Source organism: Lipophrys pholis, assembly GCF_963383615.2.
Source record: "Lipophrys pholis genome assembly, chromosome: 5".
Classification (NCBI taxonomy): Eukaryota; Metazoa; Chordata; class Actinopteri; order Blenniiformes; family Blenniidae; genus Lipophrys; species Lipophrys pholis.
This window is the reverse complement of record NC_137628.1, coordinates 31042878-31063635: the sequence shown is the minus strand read 5'-3', so window position 1 is coordinate 31063635 and position 20758 is coordinate 31042878. Positions and strand designations below refer to the sequence as shown.

The following is a 20758-nucleotide window of genomic DNA, read 5'->3' as shown; positions in this document are numbered from 1 at the left end:
AACCTTCACCATAACTCCCACAAAGTGTCAACAGGAAGTCCAGCTGCTATGAATATTTAGTTTAAAAGACATGTCTTCCTTCTTAGGCACGATATGCTATGGAATTGTATTGGTGACTGTCTTTGATGGACTAAGTTATATTGAATATTGTCAGTATATGTGGTGAATCATGGTAGAATACAGCTGTGGTAAATACAGTATATGACTCACGTACAAGGATATCTGTCAAAAGTTATTTCCACCCATTGGATGTTTCACACACAGTCTTAAAAATAAACTTACTGACATTACAGATGGCGTGTATTCTGCATCTGCTCATGACTACCTGGTTAACTCGGATGCCATATTCAAGTGAAAACCGTTGATACATTATGGGTGTTGGTTTGCACAACAATGGTGGTCGGAACTCAACTTTTAGAAAAATGCTCCAACTCCATCTCCGTGGAAACAGAGGAAAATGTTATTTTTCTGAAAGGGTTGCAATAGCGCATGCACACCACGGCCGCAGCAAATAGCTCTTGTGCACATGTGCAAGTCGATGAACAACAACAATGGCGGCCTCCAAAGTGGCATCAATTCAAGTCGACATTCTCCTGGAACGTGACTGTTTTATAGTTGAGTCACCTGCAATAACTTGGTTGTTTGTCCACGTGAATGTGTGTGTGCTCACCATTGTTAATGTTTATAGCTTATTGGTATCTTTGCCTATGTGTGTGTGGTTTCATCGCAAAATCCACCAGCAGCACCCACCAGTGGCCCAACATGAAAACTACATAGTTTTTGTAATTTCCACCGATTTTGTGTAAACGCAAAACATTTCTCCCACAAAAATGCAAAAACTGCATTTTCCCTCGACACTTTGTGTAAATGAGGTCTCATTCTCATCAGGTAGTCGCCTTAAAGGTGTACTGCATATTGCAGTTTCTCACCAAAGCGCCTTCCACAACCTTCAAATGCTTTGGGGCAGAATGAACTGCTGCTTTCTCTCACTATATTTCATTTTTCTAGTTCCCATTGCTCAAAAAAGGGGTAACACACCAGTGTACCATAAAGGAGTGCTCAGGGTGCGGCGCCTTTAAGTCCAGCAAATGTAAAGCGTATTTGATTTAAGCAGTGTGTCACTTTTAGCAGGTGACGCTCTCTCCATGGGATTTTCTCCAGCCTCCAGTCTGCGTGAAGGTGGAACTGTCTGAAGATGAGAGCTGCATGGAGACACATACAGAGGGCTTTGTCGGATAGCTGGGCTTGGTCTCTGCTCCCTTCAAGTTTAAAAAAAAAAAAAAAAGATATCAAATAAATGAATGCAGCCACTGATGTTAAATTGCAAACACTTGAGAAAAAAAAGTTAAACTGGTCGAGGTTTGCAGTTATTATTGGGTGCAAGTCTGTCTTATTCAATAATCTTCCCAAAAGCAGGAACCGTCACACATTTGGGCAAACGTCCAAAGTCTGTGTCCATTGTGTGAGTGTATGGCGTGTGCGTGTGCGTGTGTATGAGATGTGGTCATGACCTACGTAAAAATAGTCTCCATTAACATTTAACAGCATTTTTCAGAATGTCAGGAGAATGAAAGTCAGACTGGCCATTGAGAGGACAGAGGGAACGACACAAAATGAATAAGAATATTAATCCCTTGCTCTTTGAGATAATTCAGTTTCTTCCCTGCGGTGGTGTCTCGTCACCTAATAGCCACAACAAATCCCCCCATCACACAACCTGACTGAAGATAAAGGGCACGTCATGACACACCCTGTGGAATTGAAGAATTTTGGTAAAGATCTCATTAAAATAGATATCCCTGTCTCAACGTCCATCAAAATACTTCTCCAACTTATCAGTCAAGCTGTACCTGTGCATTTGCTTTGCTTTGTGTGTTTCACCAGTGGTGTGTAAATACATGTGAGAATGGATATCATAGACAGACTACATGAAGTAGGTTGACAGTGTCAAAGACAGATTTACTATTTAATAGCAACAGGATGTATCATCCAGCATCTTTGCATGAGCATCATGTAAGTACCATAAAAAGTTTTGGAATAAGATTCGTAATTCGTGTGTCATGTGAGACTATCATCAGGAGTTATTAAGTTTCACTATGAGCAGGTTCTCAACATTTTGTGTGAAAAGCTTCAACAGTTAACACTTGTTTAGCAGACTTCCCTTCTTCCATTTCTCATTCATCTTCCAATATTAAAACCTGAAGCTGCCGTCATCAATATTTTTCTCTCAGTTTATCTCATCCCCCCCGTGTCAATTCCCATGAGATGACATGCTTGCTTTATTAAACTAATTCTGAAAGAGCAATACCTGCTTTTGAAAACCTCTCATCCTTGTAACTAATCCTGGATGGAGGATTGCACATCACCCCTCCTCTGGAAAAGCTGCGTAGCTGCCATGAAGACAGTAGTAACTGTTGAGCACAAGGCCATCAGCACTCCAGTTACCGTTTGATTTAGTGAACCACACACACTGAGGGTCATCCATAGTTGGCTGGGTTTCCTTCTGGAGTGATGTTTTATTCTAGACTTTGTAACATAAACCTAAAGTTAGCTCTGTGTCGCATTGTACCTGTTCTGTCCCTCTGCAGCAGCCATGGCCTCGGCTGTAAGATGGCCGCCACAAGATGCCTTAAAGCAAGAAGAGCCGATCTTCTCCTGTTAGTCAAGTGAGAATACCATCCAATCCTGGTTTCCGCGCACTAATTGGCATAATGATGTGGCGAGCAGATAGCTTTGTACCGACAAATTTATCTTTTAGCCCACAGCTACTTTCAATGATAGCATCAGTGGGAAAATGAGGGCCTATATTAGGTAACGGGACAGTCAATACAGAAATGTTCAACTCAGTCTCAGACACAAGCAGAAGTAGGTTTCATTAAAGCTTGTTGAAAAATAACTTCAGTGTGATCACCTTATCAAATTAACTATGCGACACGTGTGAACAAACATGAGAAAAATCTCTTTATAGACCAAAACTGAGGAGGATGTTTCATCCTTTCTAACTTCTAATTAACTTTAACCTCAAGTTTGACTCTATATTCACAGGTTTTACTGACAGAACGCAGTGCAAGGTAAAGCCGAACACAAAATTCAATACCCAGCATATTTTATACATGCTCTCTCCTAAACAAATACCAGCCTTCAAAGTCAGCCAACTTTAATCAAGATTGTACACAATATGTGAACGCTGTTTCTTTTTAAACCTCAACAGCACTATCCATATACAGGTTGTGCTCTCATTTATTCTGGCTCCTCTCAACATGCAGAGTTGACGATTCCTTGACACACACCCCGGCAGGTATTATGTATTCACAGGGTGTCTGCAGGGGAGCGGTCGCAGTCCTCTGTGTGAAATTAATTAACGGTGGACATTTGAATTAATTAACTGGACAGGAGTGTGGCATTACGCTGCTCTGGCCTTATGACATTAAACACTCACTCACACACACACACACACACACACACACACACACACACACACACACACACACACACACACACACACACACACGGCTGCGCCAAGGAGACACACAGCCACGCACAGATTACATTTAATTACCAGTGTGCAGATCTTTAATACAACATGGATCATCCTTAATTACATACTGTGGTGTTCTTCTCCTTCTGTGTGTGTGTGTGTGTGTGTGTGTGTGTGTGTGTGTGTGTGTGTGTGTGTGTGTGTGTGTGTGTGTGTGTGTGTGTGTGTGTGTGTGTGTGTGTGTGTGTGTGTGTGTGTGTGTGTGTGTGTGTGATAAAAAACAGATTGCAGGTGGAAAAGCTGCATGTTTAACATTAATGTAGTGCTATTTCTTATGCCAACTTCTACTATATCAACTTTCTGAAGCACGAGAAGCGGAACTTAAACTTTTGTAGCTTGAATATTGAGAAACGTTTGGGAAGGGTCGAACGGGGTCCACAGACGATCGGAACTTACAGAACCGCAGATAATATTAGTCTGCGGCAAGAAAAGTAGTCCTTGCTCTGACAAAGGAGTGAGTTTGTAAACATTCAAGTCAAGAAAAAAGCTGTGAAAAGGGTTTTAATTGAAACCATTTCAATACGCGATGACATTTGATCAGTTGAATAAAAGATATTACTTCCTCAGATAGTCATTCTAAAGCTCAGTCTATTAACCTCACACAGATCTTTTTGTTCTCGGTTGCATTTCTCCCATCACTTGCCGCCTTTCTCCTTGTCATTTCTCGTTAAATAGTACAATGGTGGGTACATGGACATTCATAAGGAATATTGAAATGATGAAGTTGGATTGCTATAACGGATGACTCTCAATTCTAAACTTACCAAGTCCCCGGAGGATAAGGACTGGGATGCATGTCACTCAGGAATGCAGTGGTCCAAAGTTTCCTCATCCTGGTCAAGAGGAAAAAAGACTACAGATATTTTGGTTGGAACCTTGCTTCAACCGCAATCTGCAACGTTGCCTTGACACAGCGGAAAGTGTTTGAGTAGAGAGTCCTTGAGCCTTTATAATCTACATTTGTAATCGTGGTGCAAAACTCCTGAGGTGGTTTGTAAGGACAACTGCTAATGGTTGAGTGCTTCAAGTCTGATGACTCATTTCAGTAGAGTACTGTGACTCTTCAACCCTGCTGGTAATATTTGCCTTCATTTGACTGAACCTACCAGAACAGTACAATAGCTTGAGACTGGGCTGTTTCCTGAGTGTTGGACTGAACCACATCACCTTCAGTAGATGACACAGTGTCTGGATGTCACCTGAGGTCCGTAGGATCTATACGTAACCTGTTAATGTGGAGGAACAGAAATATCTATGTGGACAGTACTCAAATGAGCCCTTGGGACGTCTTCCAAAATAAATGAATACCTTGATATTTAAGTAAATAAATATAAACGCCATTAAAAAGGTAGTGCCAAGAAGAGATCTCTTTCACTCTGCCAACATCAGAGCTCCAGATGAGGACTTTGTTTTTTTTATATTGAAGAAGCTGCATACTTTTTAGTTAACTTTCTTTGTTTTTACAAAATTTTTATAAATTTTTTTGTCATAGCAATAACATTCTGAATACCCTTTTTGTGTCTCATAGCTATACTTACATGGAGTGTTTGTTATTATAGTTAGTATGCTGTTTAGTCTCGAGGACTGGATAATAACAATCAAAGTTAAGGAGAGAATATATCCATCACAATATCTTGTAAAGCAGTAAAAGCTGCAGTATTGACACGTTTTCCCTCCTTGATGTCTTGTGTTGCTCCGTCTGGTAAAATCAGGAGAGATTGAGGTTTCCTCTACTTAGAGACTCACTTCCTCTGCAGCCAGCTCAGTGACACAGCAGCAGATCTGCCACTGCAAAATCCTCCGACTGAACTCAAATGAAAATCTGACACTGTTGAGTTGATCACTTAATTTCTTCCTTTAGAAGTTAGGGCTCTGCACAACTGGAGAAGAAACACGTTATTCATCACATATAAACTGTTTTTTTCGTTACGCTACAACTATAATGATGCATCCCATCAAGTTCTGCCAAGCAAGCATTTTTACCTATTTTATTTTCCTCTCCTACGATCCCCTGTGGCAGGTTCAAAGAAGGAACGCGAGTACCTATCACCTTGGGTGTAATTCACAAGTAGTGCTCATCCCTGTTTATGTAGCTTCGTTAATACAGGTTAAGTCAAGACCATTATAGAGTCCTGAATCATAAACCGGTTCCACAGGGATTTGCTTTAGACGAGAGAATTTGAATGCAGAACGATCTCCATACAACGGGGGCCTGAAAAAAGCATCAGCGTATTGAAGTGGCAAACTCAGTTATAACAAGAGGTGCTCCACTTTATCAGCAGTGGATCCTCCAAAAATAGATATGAGAAGGACATGACAACCCGTGGAGAATTCCTTTCATAAAATCTTTCTGGGCTTCATTAAAACCTTTAGAGGAAATGTCTTAATGAGGACGCTCAGAGTTCTATCTTCCATTAGCATACATCAACACACGTAAATGCTGGTGTCAGCTGCGAGACTCAAGGAACCACACTAAAGTGTTCTTTTCTTCCCCCGGTCATTCTCCACAAATGAGACACAGTCCATCCTCTTTATGGGTGTCAGGTAAAGCTTGTGATCGCTGGAAGCTTCCAGAGGGCTGAGCTTTCACGTTATTCCACCAGCATCCGTCCGTTGCGTCAGTGATTGCACATTGGATCGTTTTGAGCTTAGAATCAACGGTGCCGGTGTGATCAAAGTGGGAAGAACACAGATGTGGCTCTCCCAGTAGTTGTTTTTTTGTTTTTTGTTTTTTTCTGCAGGCATTTTTACTACTGCCTTCACTTTTTCACACGCTTCACTTTTTGTTGCTGTTTGACATGAAATTACAATTAAATAGCAGCACGAAGTAGCATTTTATGTTCTTCTGCAGGGAGCAATAAAAGTGTATGGAATCTGCATGGTTGACAAAGCTTAATTAGACTTCATGCCAAATGAGCATTAGTAGTATATTACAGTGTAAAACACAGGTCTTAAGAGTCAGAGCTTCGTACTTGAGTTCAGAATTGCTTTACTACCCAATTTGGGGCACTGGAGCTAATCCGAGGTAACAATGGGCAAATACGCTGAACGTCCTGCGTCCTGGGCTGTCTGCCGTCTGTCACCGGCCAAACACACACAGAGTCACAAATTAGCATCAGAAGCAAGTTTATCAAATTTACTAATTTTTCTGGATGAAGAGCAAAGTGTTACTGTCACTTTGTCATTAAAAGAAATAAATGAGTCCCAATGAAATCCTCCTGTTTCCCTTGTAGCTCACCATCATTTATTTTACACGTTTCCTATGTTATTTCTTTGTCCTTCTCCCTGTTGTGATAAGAAACCTTTTCAAATCAACTCCTTTCCATGCTAACTGTGGATCAACATCTCTTTTTTGTCCAGGACTATATTCTATATGTTTACAGAGCGAGAATCCCTTTTTCATGCCTATCTCACTCTCAAAACTCACACCCATCATTAGAGATGAATTACCTCACAGCTTTCTGGGGCCGCTTGGCTGCTGGTGGGTGATGTCGAGCAGAAACTCATTGGCAGCCGGCCTTTTTATGCCGCCACATAATGAGAACATGTTCACTGCACATAGAAGATGAATGATTTCCTACAGGTTCAATTCCCTCCATATGTGAAAATCAGTCTTTTCATCTCCATCATATCTTATCTCTTAGACCAAATCCCACTCGTCGCTCTCACACTTCCCTCTCATCTTTGTAAACCATTCCCATGTCCCGTTTTATGCAATGTTTTGCTATCAAGAGAACCCACTTCATTCCCCTCATGTCCCGCCCTTGCAAACCATTCTCAGTAATTATGAAGGCAGCGACTCGACTGGGGATTTCATCACATGGCTGAGAGCTCTGCAGAGTGGCCAACATCAGGAAATCCCTGTCACAGCAATGAGTCTCTTACAGACTACATGATAAACTGTACAGCTGGAAAACGAGCAAGAAGCCCAAAGGAGCTTTGATTAAAGCCTCGTTTTAGAAACCAAAGACAAAACACAAAGGTTGTTCCACTAAAGAACGATTAAAAAAAAAAAGAAAACATTCTTATCTTGATTGTCTCCTTCCTAGGAATGATAAATTTGCATGGTTAAACAAGCTTAGAGATCTATCATTTCACAGCAAAAGACCTAATTGTTACACTTGATTGGTTTTTGGCGTTTGAGAAATTCTCCAAATCCGGTAAAAAATATACACTCCAAAACTTTTAGCCTGCTGAAAACCCTCTGAATATCTCACAAATTCTGCTCAGTCCCCTCTTCAAAGTACATCTAAGTAGACAAAGAATTGGACAGCAATGTTCTTGTACTATTTAACAGGATTGGGTCTTTATAGAAAATAAGAACATGAAAACTCCCATCAGCCCTGAGCCCCAGTGAACGCCAGTATTCATTTTGAAGCAGCCGGATCCGTCTAACATTGCTTCTTTGAGAGAAGTGAGAAAGGCCCAGCATACATTATTGAGCGGTTATGACTCTGGGATAACAAGCTAGCCAGGATTGAGCTCGGAAAAATATCAAATTGTTGAAAGGAGAAAGAAAGAGATATTCGATGAGTCACTTCGGAACACGTTGATGCACATACTGTATGTGTTCAGAATTTCACTCTCGGACCCTCAGTACATCATAACTGGTCAAACTAAAACTTCCAAGCCATTTCTTTGTCTGCTGCGGTTTTCTGCCAACAGCTTTACTTTGTTTCCCACTCAACAACTTCACCGTTTCAGTAATGAAGCTCAAACTCAAAGCAGATAACCTTAAGGCGGAGGATAAACCCGTATGTTCTCTTGTATGTTCCCGCAGGAGTGATAAGAGATTCAGCCTGTAGGCTAGTTATAGAGCCGTTTAATGTAAGTGTTATTTACTTCTGGTAGCTGTAGTCACGATCCCATATGTTGAGTTTAGAAGGAATGGACTGCTCTGACTTTGTAAAGGTGACAGGGTTAAACAAAAGAGTGTGTAAAGCTATTAAAGAAAAAAAAAGGGGCTTTAGATACACATCTCGACACACAGATACCCACATATCCATAAGTTCAGTACAGATGAAAAAGGATCAGCTGTGATCCCCTGGAGAATTGGACGGATCAAAGGCAGCAAAGAAGAAAGACCCATACTGCAGCAATACAAGAGGAGTCTGGAATAATACCAACTGTTCAGTGAAACTCCAATAACATTGAATTTTGGATGTCATGAGTCCGTTGCAACCATCTTAAAAGCCTTTATAAAGGAACTGTTGGAGAAGTTGTCATGATCAAAACATTAATGAATAGTAAGCAAACACAGCAAAAGGAAATCAAAGGTTGCCGCTGGGGTCTGAGTGTCAGGAAGGTGTGCAGGAGGCTGCATGTGTTTATGTCTTTATGTGTGTCAGGTCTGGAAAACTGACCCTGATCAATAATCTATTTGCAGCAAGGCGTGTCTGCGTGGGCAGGCATAAACACACACACACACACACACACACACACACACACACACACACACACACACACACACACACACACACACACACACACACACACACACACACACACACACATTCAGATGCCTACAGGATAAGAAAGTCAGATATAATCACGTCGATAATGCACATACATATTGTGCACTGGTATTATCTCGAGGTAAACAAGAGTTCCTGGTTAAACTTGCTCTCACACACAGAGAAGCACAATTTTCTCCAGAGTTAACATATTCCTCTTTCAGTTCAACTATTTGTACCACTGGGCAATATTTCATGGCAAATGGACCATTGCAACTTTATCTGCTCTGCTCTGCACCTCCATCCTTTCCACTTATCTGGTCTATTTTTCTCCCCTCAACCACACAAGCACATCACAGAATCCAGGACTTCAGGGAAAATATGCTTCTATAGAGGAATATGGCCATAATGCAGTTACAGTATATGCATCTGTCCATGGTGTGTGTGTGTGTGTGTGTGTGTGTGTGTGTGTGTGTGTGTGTGTGTGTGTGTGTGTGTGTGTGTGTGTGTGTGTGTGTGTGTGTGTGTGTGTGTGTGTGTGTGTGTGCTATGCTAAGGCAATCACTCCCAGCCTTGATGTTGTGGGTAAACATCCAGTGTGGGTGTGACTGACTGCAGACTGATTTCAAATGGATTGTGTCTTCAGAAGAAGAGAAAAAACCCCCGGATAAATCCAATTTTACAAGTTCAAGATTAGAGTTGAGGTTTGGTAAGCATCAACAAATACGGCAGTTATTTGATGGAATAACACTGAACAAGTGCAGGCAGCCACAGCTGGAAGAAAGAGTGCCAGAGAATAGAACTTTATATGGACACATCCATTTCTCCTTTTTTTAACCACCATTCTCACTATGATTTATTTTACTATCCCAGATAAGCTGAAGTAACAGTACATTTTGTCCATCTAATTAAATTTTTTCAGATTGTAAGATCAGATTTACATGAGCCCTGAATAAAAACTGCAACTGGATGTGCAAGTTTATCTGAACTGAGCGAATCATCTGATACAGTCAGTGCATTATTTCTTTGCACTGTGACGTTGGCCAATTGTGACATGCACACATGACCCCACATCCAGTGTTAAAGATGAATTTGTTCACTAGAATATTTAAGCTTTTTGAGATTTCCGCCAGACTTGTCGGGCCTTTCAACAATTTCAAAGCCTTTCAAAGTGTTGGGGAGCAGCTCGCTTCCCTGGATCGACCAGTTGTGCTTCGCTCCCCTCATTTGGTCAGAAGACTGTCACTGACTCCTCCCGTGGTGACGTTACACCGCGCCGCCCTGATTTAATCCTAAGTACAATGGGATGAGGCCAGTCTGATTGATGGGAGCATTTACACGACGCAATTTTGATCAGATTTGAATTTATTCATGATTCATTTTTATCTCAGTGCAGTTAAAAACAAAGAATGCTTGTGTCATTCATATATTGAAATGATATTTGTTCCATAACAATCTGAGGCATGTATTGATCAATATTTGAAGTCAATAGTCTCTACGTTATACTGCATCAGGTGTTCATCTAATATCTATCTGCTGGAGCGTTTCGTCTCCCAGTTGGCGTTTCCTGCCTTAAGCTGTGTGACTTTGTTGACAGGTCCCTCAGGCGCCATACATTATTGTGAAGAAGCCGAAAGTAGAGGGCTGACGTGGCTGCTTCTGTCTATAGATCTGTTCTGTGGGTCTATTGCTAAAACAAATGCTCTGTGGTTTACCTTCCCCTGCCTTCCATCTCTATCTCGCTCCCCCTCTTCTCTTCTGCCTTCCTGATTTATGGCTCTGGCAGCCCCAAGCTGGGAGGTCCTACTGAATCCTGCCTCTCCTTCCCACCATCCACCCACTTTTGTCCTGATATTTATTTTACATCATAACCGCTTCTTTCCACAAGTTTACAGGCCACACCCTATCATATTTTTTCTGCGTTTATTTCCGTATATGTCCACTATAAAAAATAATTTATAAGCATGACCCAGTGGCACAGTGGAGAATAACTTCCCAAAACATAATGAGAACATCTGATAAAATAGATTTCTTTGTCTTTATGCAAAATGCTGCGTTTTGTCCCAGAAAACATGTCAGGCTTTAAAAAAAAAAAGAGTAATTTGTACAATTGAGTTTCATAAATCCTGTGCAATAGTGCAGTTTACTATAAGTGCTTGGCAGAATTGGGATACCGTTTCCTGTTTTGGAAATTGCTCTCTCATTATGGTAAAATAAAACCTTTGAGAAAGCAGGTTTCTGCAGAATTTTGCATAGCGGTGCTGCAAGTATAACCCCAGATGAATCGTGAAAAGACTGCTGAGAAGCCGGGGGAAAAACTGTATTTTCTTCCATCCAGCTCGAGAGCTGGATTAATGATTTCACTTTCTGTAGGTAGGTGTCTAGAGACTTGCAAATAGCGTACACCTGTGCTTGTTGTGGGGATATAAAAGCTTGCAGCGCTGAATATATGTATGTTTAAGAGGAATGAGCATGTGTGGGCTAAAATACCATATGAAAATATCTGAAAAAACAAAAGCCAAACATTATTTTTAAATAAATTGCTCACATGAGTTTCATTTCAGTTCAGTTTAAAAACTCTGAATGCTTTAAGCCGAGGATACACATCTGATCTTCTTGTTTTGTTTAGAAGCATTCTGATCCTTGTGTTCTGTCCCCCAGAGTCAAAACAAAACATTCAGAAATCAACTTTTCAGTTTTACCAAATATTAAAAAAACAAGCTGCCAGAAATGACTGCAGGACAAATGCAACTGTTTTATCCTTTTTATGGTAATGTCAACAACAGTACAGACTTGCTTCATAACATAATGTGACTTAATTTAACTTGCAAAACACTCGGCAGTCCATGCATCACCTTTTCTTCTTCTTTTTTTTTTTTGAATTTATAGAAGTGCCTTTCCTATATCAAACTGTTGTCTCTCTTGAGATAAATTTTAGGAATTTGATCATTGAGCTGTTGTCTGCTGAAAGTACAAAATGCAATAAGTCAATGGCAGGGCCTTTTTCAGAGGAAAGCAATCATGCACCACTGCGATTAGTCATCAAATCTAAAATAACTGCAGCCGTTTCTAAAAGGACCTGACCTTCTATCCATTGAGCCTTGAAATTTCACCCTGTGCAGTTGAGCAGATTGCAGGTAAACAATGATCCGACGTGGCTCAGTCGGCTCGGTGTCATGCCTGATGTCACCTTGAGCTTTGAATGGATTCAGAACACTTGGCAAAAGGTTTGCACAGGACAATAATACATGTTAAATAAGTGATAAGGTCCCTGACTGCACATTAAGGGCCTTGAACATATTAAATCCCAAACACTGGGAGGGTAGACTTGTGAGCAACGCTGGTTTATTTCCGGTTGTTTTATTGCTGTTGGGACTGAAAACAACAAATTAGCAACGCACACCGACAAACACATCACTTATTTAACAGTCCTTGCTAATTAGCTGAATTAAAGCCGAAAGAGGAATGGAGGAAGCCCACAGGCACTTTATCACACACTGTTTGATTGGTATTCTGTTTTGGCTTAAACTATATACAATGCTCTCGACTTTACTGATGAATTAAAACGACTTCCCCCGCTGGTCGCTTTTCTCCTTGACTCATTCAACATCGACTGGCATTTCTTCACATATTATTACAGAGACACAGAAACACAAATCATTGGACATAATTAGGGGTGTGCATTTGGGATTTCCACAGTTTGCTTAAATGAAGATTGTTGTCCCTGCATTTAGCTGACGCTAAAATTCCTAAGCAGAGAACCAGACTGAGAGGCTGAGACACAGGTAGAAGAGGCAGAAGGAGACGGCCCAGAGACAGCAGGGCTGAAAGCTTTCAGTTTGAGTGACAGATAAATGTAGTGCTTATTAAGTACATGTCCATAGCTATATAGAGTTACTCAATTAGTAAGACAGGCAATCACCTCGTTGCAAGTACTATCGGCCGGTATGTTGACGGAAAATATGAATCAAACAAATGTATCTTGCATGAGGCTTAATTACGTCGCTGTTGAGGTGAAGAAGTCCGACAGTAAACCAGAACAAAGCAGTAGTGGCTGGCTGCAGAGCTAAAAGCTCTTATCAAAGTGATAAAAGTAAGCAATCATTTTGCTTGTGACTCTTCAGTCCAGACGTGCAGTCAGACACACACAAGAGCGAAAAGATGTTTTTAGGAGCCATCTGTACTGCTGGCTGGAGGCTGGGAAGATGAGCCACCAGTCCTCCACTTATTATTACCTGACTAATTGCAATGGCTACCTCCGGCTGCCAGACACTGCGCCCGCATTTGTAATCAAAGCAAAATTAAACTATTAACTGAATTAATGGCGCAATGTCGTGTGATGTGTCAGCTCAGAAGATAGAGCATAATGCCTGCGCCTTTATTTGTTCCTCAGAGCATGTTTTGCATGATGAGGGGAAATTTATTAGTGAGACGGTAAACATAAAAGCCAAAGGAGCAGTGATGGATGGACAAAACAAACCTCATGTGGGATGTGTTTACATACTCTGGTAGAACCACAGTGCTTGTTTACTGCACTATAGGTGGGAGTGACTTTCTGACACCTACAATTTAACAAAGACACCTGCATTGTCCCTGCTGGAGTGTCTTCTTATTTACAAAAACAGAAGAAGAAGAAAACTGTTTCTAAAAGAGATCATAGTAGTTTTGATGAACACAAGGGTACTAACATACTCACAAGTATGTGCTGATTTATAATTCAAACAATGACTGAATTTTGGTATCAAACAAGGTTAAAGAAGACATGTTCTTTATAGTTGCAGAACATGACCAACATCTAATTAACATTAAAATCACATCATTTAGAACATCATGCAGACTTCAGTGAAGGTCGGGGCTTTGAAGCAGCTCTTTCATGTGGAGAAATACACCTTTAATGCCATGAAGCCAACAGAATAGGCTCTTTGCACTACATATATAAATGGAAACATCTTTACTCTGCAGGGATTTGCATTTCTGTTTCAAACTCATAATGTTAGTGTGCCATTTTACAGACAAGTAAAGACAGATTACAGTGAAGTGAACTACAAAAAGAAGCCACATTGCTGTCAGGAGGTAAATGTGTAGTTTCTTGTAAAAGGCATGATTAGAGCCTCTTTGTTTGGATTTTTTCTTGTGTGTCTGACCGTGGAGCAATTCCTCCTTGTTTTGAGGTATTTTAGATCTCTCACTTGAGTTCACTACTAGGAACTACTCCTTGTACTTGTGTCACATATGAGACGCCACATTATAGCAAGTTTAAAACTACGAAAACAAGCGATAATACACATAGCGCGATTCGAGTGAATACTGTGGACCATGATGACGATCAGTAGGTGATTGCTTTTAAGGATCACACTCCATGACAGTGATGATGACTCTTCAGCTGACGTTCGCTTCAGAAGAATTATTCTCTACACTTCCTCTGCAGCGGCTTTTCATCGGCTTTAAAAAGAAGCAAACAGTGACAGCATATATACAATACTGTCCTAAAGTTTTCGGCTGATGTATTAAAAGGGTACTTATCCATGATGTATTAACAGTAGGAAGTTGTCTCATTGACTCTAAATTTATTTTTCAGCAGAGGAAAATAACTCTAAATATACAGACATTATATGTGAAGAACTAACGGCAACATAAAGAATAACGAGGGGGTTTTATAGAAGTGTTGGTGTGATGCGCATACAGAGCTCCAATCTTAACATAATGAAGTGTGTCTGGCTTCATATGAAGAGACGGAAGCTTCTGAACCAGAATCCATCCAGACAAAAGCTGCATTTAGGAACCTGCATACAAGGTTTCAGGTGAAAACAGCGAAGCCTTATTGCACTTTGGGTGTTCGGCGCTCCCAACGGTGCTCGGACCCACTGAAAATGAAAACGGCTCTCAAGGTGAAACTTTTCTAAAACGTCTCCATGGAAACAGGGAAAACGCTGCTACTGCGCATGCACACCACGGTGGCAAGTTAGCTGCGGAGATGCTGACGCCTCGTCAAAGGTCACACCAATATACATTCATCTCCTGCTGATTGGCTTTGCAATATGCCCTGATTACATATATGCTGATGTATATATAATCCTGTAGGTAGGCATCAGAATGGAGTTTTGTGGGTTGAAATAAATACCTGTCGTAACTCTCATGAGTCAACTGGTTCAAGACCAAATATCTTCTATCATCATAACTCTTCACATTCTTAGTGAAGACTGTACAGAAAATATCCAAATATTTCACTTCAGTATGTTTTAGTATTGAGTTAAAAATAATATCTGTTGATACCTTTTAAGTGGAAGTGACATTTTCCTCATTAAGTAGGAAATGCCAATAATGCTACCTGTTCCAGTGTTTCACACAGCTAGATTAACTGGCTTCAATCATTTGTTGTTTTTTAATAGACACCAGCAACTCTTTAATATGCAGCATTCGTTTAGAGCTCCAAAGCATTTGCATATAGGTGCTTAATCAAATAAAACTTTCTGTCGGCGGTTACACCTCAACGTGACAGAATCCTGCACCACCTGAAAGGGATCAGGCCTGTTCATGCACACTGCCCATTGAGCTGTAATGATTCAAACCACATTACATCCGTCATACTTTACAAAGCGCCCATCGCTTTAAACAGAGTGGAAAGATAATACAGTGAAGCCTATCACACGCCCCGTTGAAAATAATTAATCCGCCGTACATGCATTAGGAAACAGACGGAGGAGGCGTTGCACAATAAACCACGTGAAACGCTCATTTGTTGTTTGTACTTCTAGTTACCTGACTGTGGTGGTGGATGGTGGGTGTTTGTATCTGAGAGCACAGCAATATGGCAATATACCTTCATACAGGTGTGTACCGTACAGCTCTGTGTGTGTTCTACGTCCCTCACTTGTGTGATGGTTTATTATTCTTGTCCCCCCGGATGCTCCAAAGTAGAACACAAGCAGGTGTGACGTATGAGAAATTTGGTTAGTTGCATAAGCAGACTACAAAACATTGAATATCCATTCAGAATGAGAAAGGATGAAGAGAGAAAGGGAGTAAGAAAGGCAGATTGAGAGTCGAGTTGATGGAAAAGGAGAAAAAGAAAGGATTTTTTTTTTTTCCATTTCAATGGATCAACGACATTTCCAATTTTAACACAAGTCTCATTTGGAATCCAGACCGCACAATATTAATTTGAGCAAATCAACAGAGAAATTAGGTCACCTGTGATCTATTCATTCCATGGAACCAAAACAAATAAGCGATTAAAAAGGGAAAGTGAGAGTGGGAGAGAAGAGGGAGAGAATAGAAAAAGAAAATGATGTAAGTGCAGTGATGTAATTGAAGAGCGGAGGCAAACAGAAGCAAAAGTTGGGTCAAGATTGAGGGAGGAAGATTTAGCAGATGGACGCACACAGAGAGAAGGATGGAGGGGATGGAGGGGTGGCTCTGACGGAGAGACACAGGGGATGTTAGATTGAGTGTGGAGCCCGATAACAATGGCAGACAGTGTGTTTGCAGTAAATGCAAAACATATCTGTTAAATGTAAAGGAGTGTTGGCGGCGTGGCTCAATCAGACCTAAAGGAGGTGATTCGAGGTTCAGGGAAGCATTTAGCTCATTCAGGTTGAGGAGAATTGTCTTTCTGTAGAAACACACACACACACACACACACACACACACACACACACACACACACTCACAGATAGGATGCTGTTTTGAATAGATTATGCAAATGGCAAGAAACACAGCTTGTTGGGAGAAGAGATGGGGTCAAATGTGAACTGTTGATGGGAGTTAGGCCCGTCAGTTAAACAGGTTAATGCAGTGTTAAATGTTGTCCACATAAATGAGGGATGGTATTCACAGCAGAGACTGAAGGCATTGAAGAAAGAGCAAATGCAGCTGTGAGTCTATTTCCATATTCGTGTTTTGCAGAGCTGTTTCACAGCAAGAAGGCTTCTCATCTGAACCTGGCAGTGGAGGGGTGGAGTTTTGTTCAGCTGTAGGTGACGTAGAAGAGAACACTAGATCAGGAATGACACCAGAGAGTGACAGCATAAATGATCTTGAATCAACTTTTTGAGTTTTTTTTGTTCAGTACCAGACTTCGTACTGTTGATCCCAACATTTTAGTGTGAACAACTCCAAGCACTAACAACAACAACAACAACAACAACAATAATAATCATATTTGTTGTTGTTATTATTAATGTTGTTGTTGTTGTTATTAATGTTACTATTATTCCATATTTTCCAGATTATGAGCCATAATTTATTTAGTTGTTTGACTGATCATGCCAATACTAGTGTATATAATCTTGGATCATTAGATTGTCACTGTGTGGCTGCAGAAAGCTGCTGCCACAACCTCCATTGTAACTGACTGGTAGGACGAGCAAAATGTTAAAAAAAAGCTAAATTTCAGATTTTAAAATAGAAAGTATTAGATTTCCTAAGCATTATTTTGAATTATTAGAATATTATACCTATATGCAGCAAAGAATGTAAATACATCCCCAGAAAGAGATAAGAGAAGCTCAGGTGCAGTTTATATTCCAGACCATTTTAATTTATCTCTATTGAACGTACTGTAGATGTGTGTTTGAAAAAAGTCTATTTTACTCCTTGTATATTGTCTATTTAACTTCTGTATTTCTTATGTATTTTTGTGGTTTTCATAGTTTAATACAATATTTGATTTGGTCATGAGTTCTCCTCGAAAATTAAAACAAAAACAGTTATGCCGTAAAAGGGCAGAAATGATCGCTTGACCGATCGATCGATTGATTGATTGAGCTTCCTTAATGACCTCACTGGAACACTTGCTGAGTGTGCATGTCGGTCTGACTCTTTGGATTAGGCTGAAGAAATACTGGTGTCATCTTTGGATTGTCCTTTTCCTTCAGATGGATGATGGATGGATGGATGGATGGATGGATGGATGGATGGATGGATGGATGGATGGATGGATGGTTGGATGATGGATGGATGGATGATGGATGGATGGATGGATGGATGGATGGATGGATGGATGGATGGATGATGGATGGATGATGGATGATGGATGATGGATGATAGATGGATGGATGGATGGATGGATGGATGGATGGATGGATGGATGGATGGATGGATGGTTGGATGATGGATGGATGGATGATGGATGGATGGATGGATGGATGGATGGATGGATGGATGGATGGATGGATGGATGATGGATGGATGATGGATGATGGATGATGGATGATAGATGGATGGATGGATGGATGGATGGATGGATGGATGGATGGATGGATGGATGGATGGATGGATGGACAGAATTCTGAAAGAAATATGTAAGATTCTTATGTCTCCCTACTCTCTTCTCCACAGGACAGTCCATTGATCCTCCAGTCAGACAGAAATGTGACTGTTAATGCAAGAAATGATCAGGGACAACTGACTGGTCAGCTAACCGTGGGTAAGACACACACACACACACACACACACACACACACACACACACACACACACACACACACACACACACACACACGGTCGACATTGACTCTCAAGACAAGCAGTGTAACAGGTGATTTATTGTAGATAGAAAAAGCTCTTTTGAGGCTCCTGCTTTTAATCCTACATGCATTCCCCCTCTTTTCCTGCTCCCAATCTAGATACGATCTGTTTCCATTACTGCTTCTCACAGCATGCTGTTCTTTGTGCTGCATCATTTTTCCATTCTCTTATTGGATTAGTAGGACTCTGTGTCATGCGGAAGACGATGCTGAAACACACTCAAGGACATGCAATGTATACGAGGGGGAATTTCTCTAGAATTATAAATGATATATACGTTTTTCACCCGTCATTTTAAATACATAAAAGCATAAAGAGTTCTTTATAAAGAGTGTGACTTTTTCTTTTCTCTAGAATGGACAATATGTGGCATCATACAGTAGGAGGATCAGAGGCACTGTGCATCATTTGGCAACACAGAAAATAAGCTTATTTTTTTATAATTAATCAGGTACAATAGAGAGAAGAAAATGACAACAAAATTAAATCCAGAGGCTATTTATCCAGTGTTTTAAATTAATTTAGTGAGAAATAAGTATTTGTCCTGTTGGTTGTACTGTGGAGGTGCATTAACCCTTTCATCACCGGCTTGACTGGGTTGTTTTTGATTTGATGCTTGTAGAATCATCGGAAGATGTGCTCGTGACCCACAGTGTATCCGGTCATCCGTGGGATTTGGACCTGCAAAACTTGCTTACCTAACCTCTAGGCCACCAGTACCTTGGGAAAACCCATGTTGAATATGTAAACAAGTGAAAATAACAAATTCTGAGCTAATATTGAATTTATTTCAAGCTGGAAAGTTGCTGTTGAAACCAAATGTGCATGGTTGTCTCTAAAAGCGAGAGAAATGCCTTAATATAACCTTCTTTTGATTATAGCGAGAGCAAAATAAAAGACATTTTGCAAAACAGTTAAAGCACTCGTCATTTAATAATAGATAATATAGTAATAATGTCGCCTTTTAATTATAGTCGTTTGTTTTTTCAGTTCTGACAAAAAAAAATGTGACTAAGGTAACCAGGACAAAACTATGTCATTAAAAGAATAATTGCTCAATTTGTGTTGCTTCTACAGGCCTGTATGGGCCTAATTGTAAATATAATCAATTTTATGGTCTGCTGCATTCAGAGAGCAATTTACAATAGGTCACTTTTGACGGATGTTTATTAAAGAGGAAGCTATAGGATGTAATTAGTGTGGTTGGTATTGGTTGTTTTTCATGTTGTTGCAGAGAGCAAGTAAAGGTTTGGAGGTCAGTAAACTTTAGTAGCTTTACGCTGCAAATTCATCGGTCTTGGGCTCTGCTGTGTGTTGTTGGTCTCTTATTTACTTTATTTCCCCTTAAAGTTAAGTTTTATTAAGCACATATACATACTAATTGATATAACAAACTAATAAAAAAGGGACAGAATCATTCCAACAAATTTAATTCTGAATTAGTTTTTTCAGTGCAGAATAGGTCCTTGGACATTTGACTACTGTTTTTTAATTTATATTTTTTTAGGGGGGGGGGGGGGGGGGGGACGACTCTGTTTAGTTGAGAAATCATCAATACATGTCTTGGAGGTAAAATGAATGATGAAAACATTACTGCTGCCCTTGGTATATTTCTTTATATATCTTGAAAGTGAACACACAATGTGACATTAACCTCAAATGAAAAATCTTCTGCTTCTTGGTTGAGGTGACTTTTAGAGGAAAATCCAACATGACCGGAATTTGTGCTGCTCAGCCGCTAATTTATCTGGGACTTAAGTGCTTGTCACACAGCCGCACAGTAATTTCATTACGCCATGAGGTATCTGTAGTCTGTCATTTTGTTTTCTGTCACTGCCATCTTAATGCTGTTCTCCATTGACTGGCCAATGACCTTAACGGTTCCTCATGTCATTTTCATTTGCTAAAATAAGAATAAGTAGCCTTCTGTTTCGCCCGCAGGCCTGTTCTGTTGGGGAGGGACTGCTGCTGAGATCTGGCTGCTTATTGATGTTGTCAGAAACATTTTTCAGTTAGCATGTGATTGGCGCTGGTTTTTGGCTCGTCCCATGTGCAGTTGGCGAGTGGAAAATTTGGTTTCATGTGGAAATTAAACATGACATGCATTCGATGTCCTCCCAGTGCAGTTGAGTGTTTCACAGGTCCTTGTTAGGACTATCTGCAAAGTCAGATATGATTTAGTTGGGTTTTTTTTTCTTTATCACACTTGCATGACATTTAATTGTCTCTATAGATGCTT

The 20758-nt window shown here is 40.4% G+C and overlaps 1 protein-coding gene across 2 annotated transcripts in view; it reads left to right on the top strand.

The window, feature by feature from the left end:
• The window catches only part of sgcz (sarcoglycan zeta), a gene marked incomplete at both ends in the record, with an annotated part of 356107 nt that overhangs the window by 258598 nt on the left and 76751 nt on the right, over window positions 1-20758 (top strand). For both annotated transcript variants that reach the window (XM_080464784.1, XM_080464783.1), the window contains one exon: window positions 18331-18418. In XM_080464784.1, the coding sequence (XP_080320910.1) occupies window positions 18331-18418 (88 nt within the window). The remainder of the gene's footprint in view (window positions 1-18330; window positions 18419-20758) is intronic.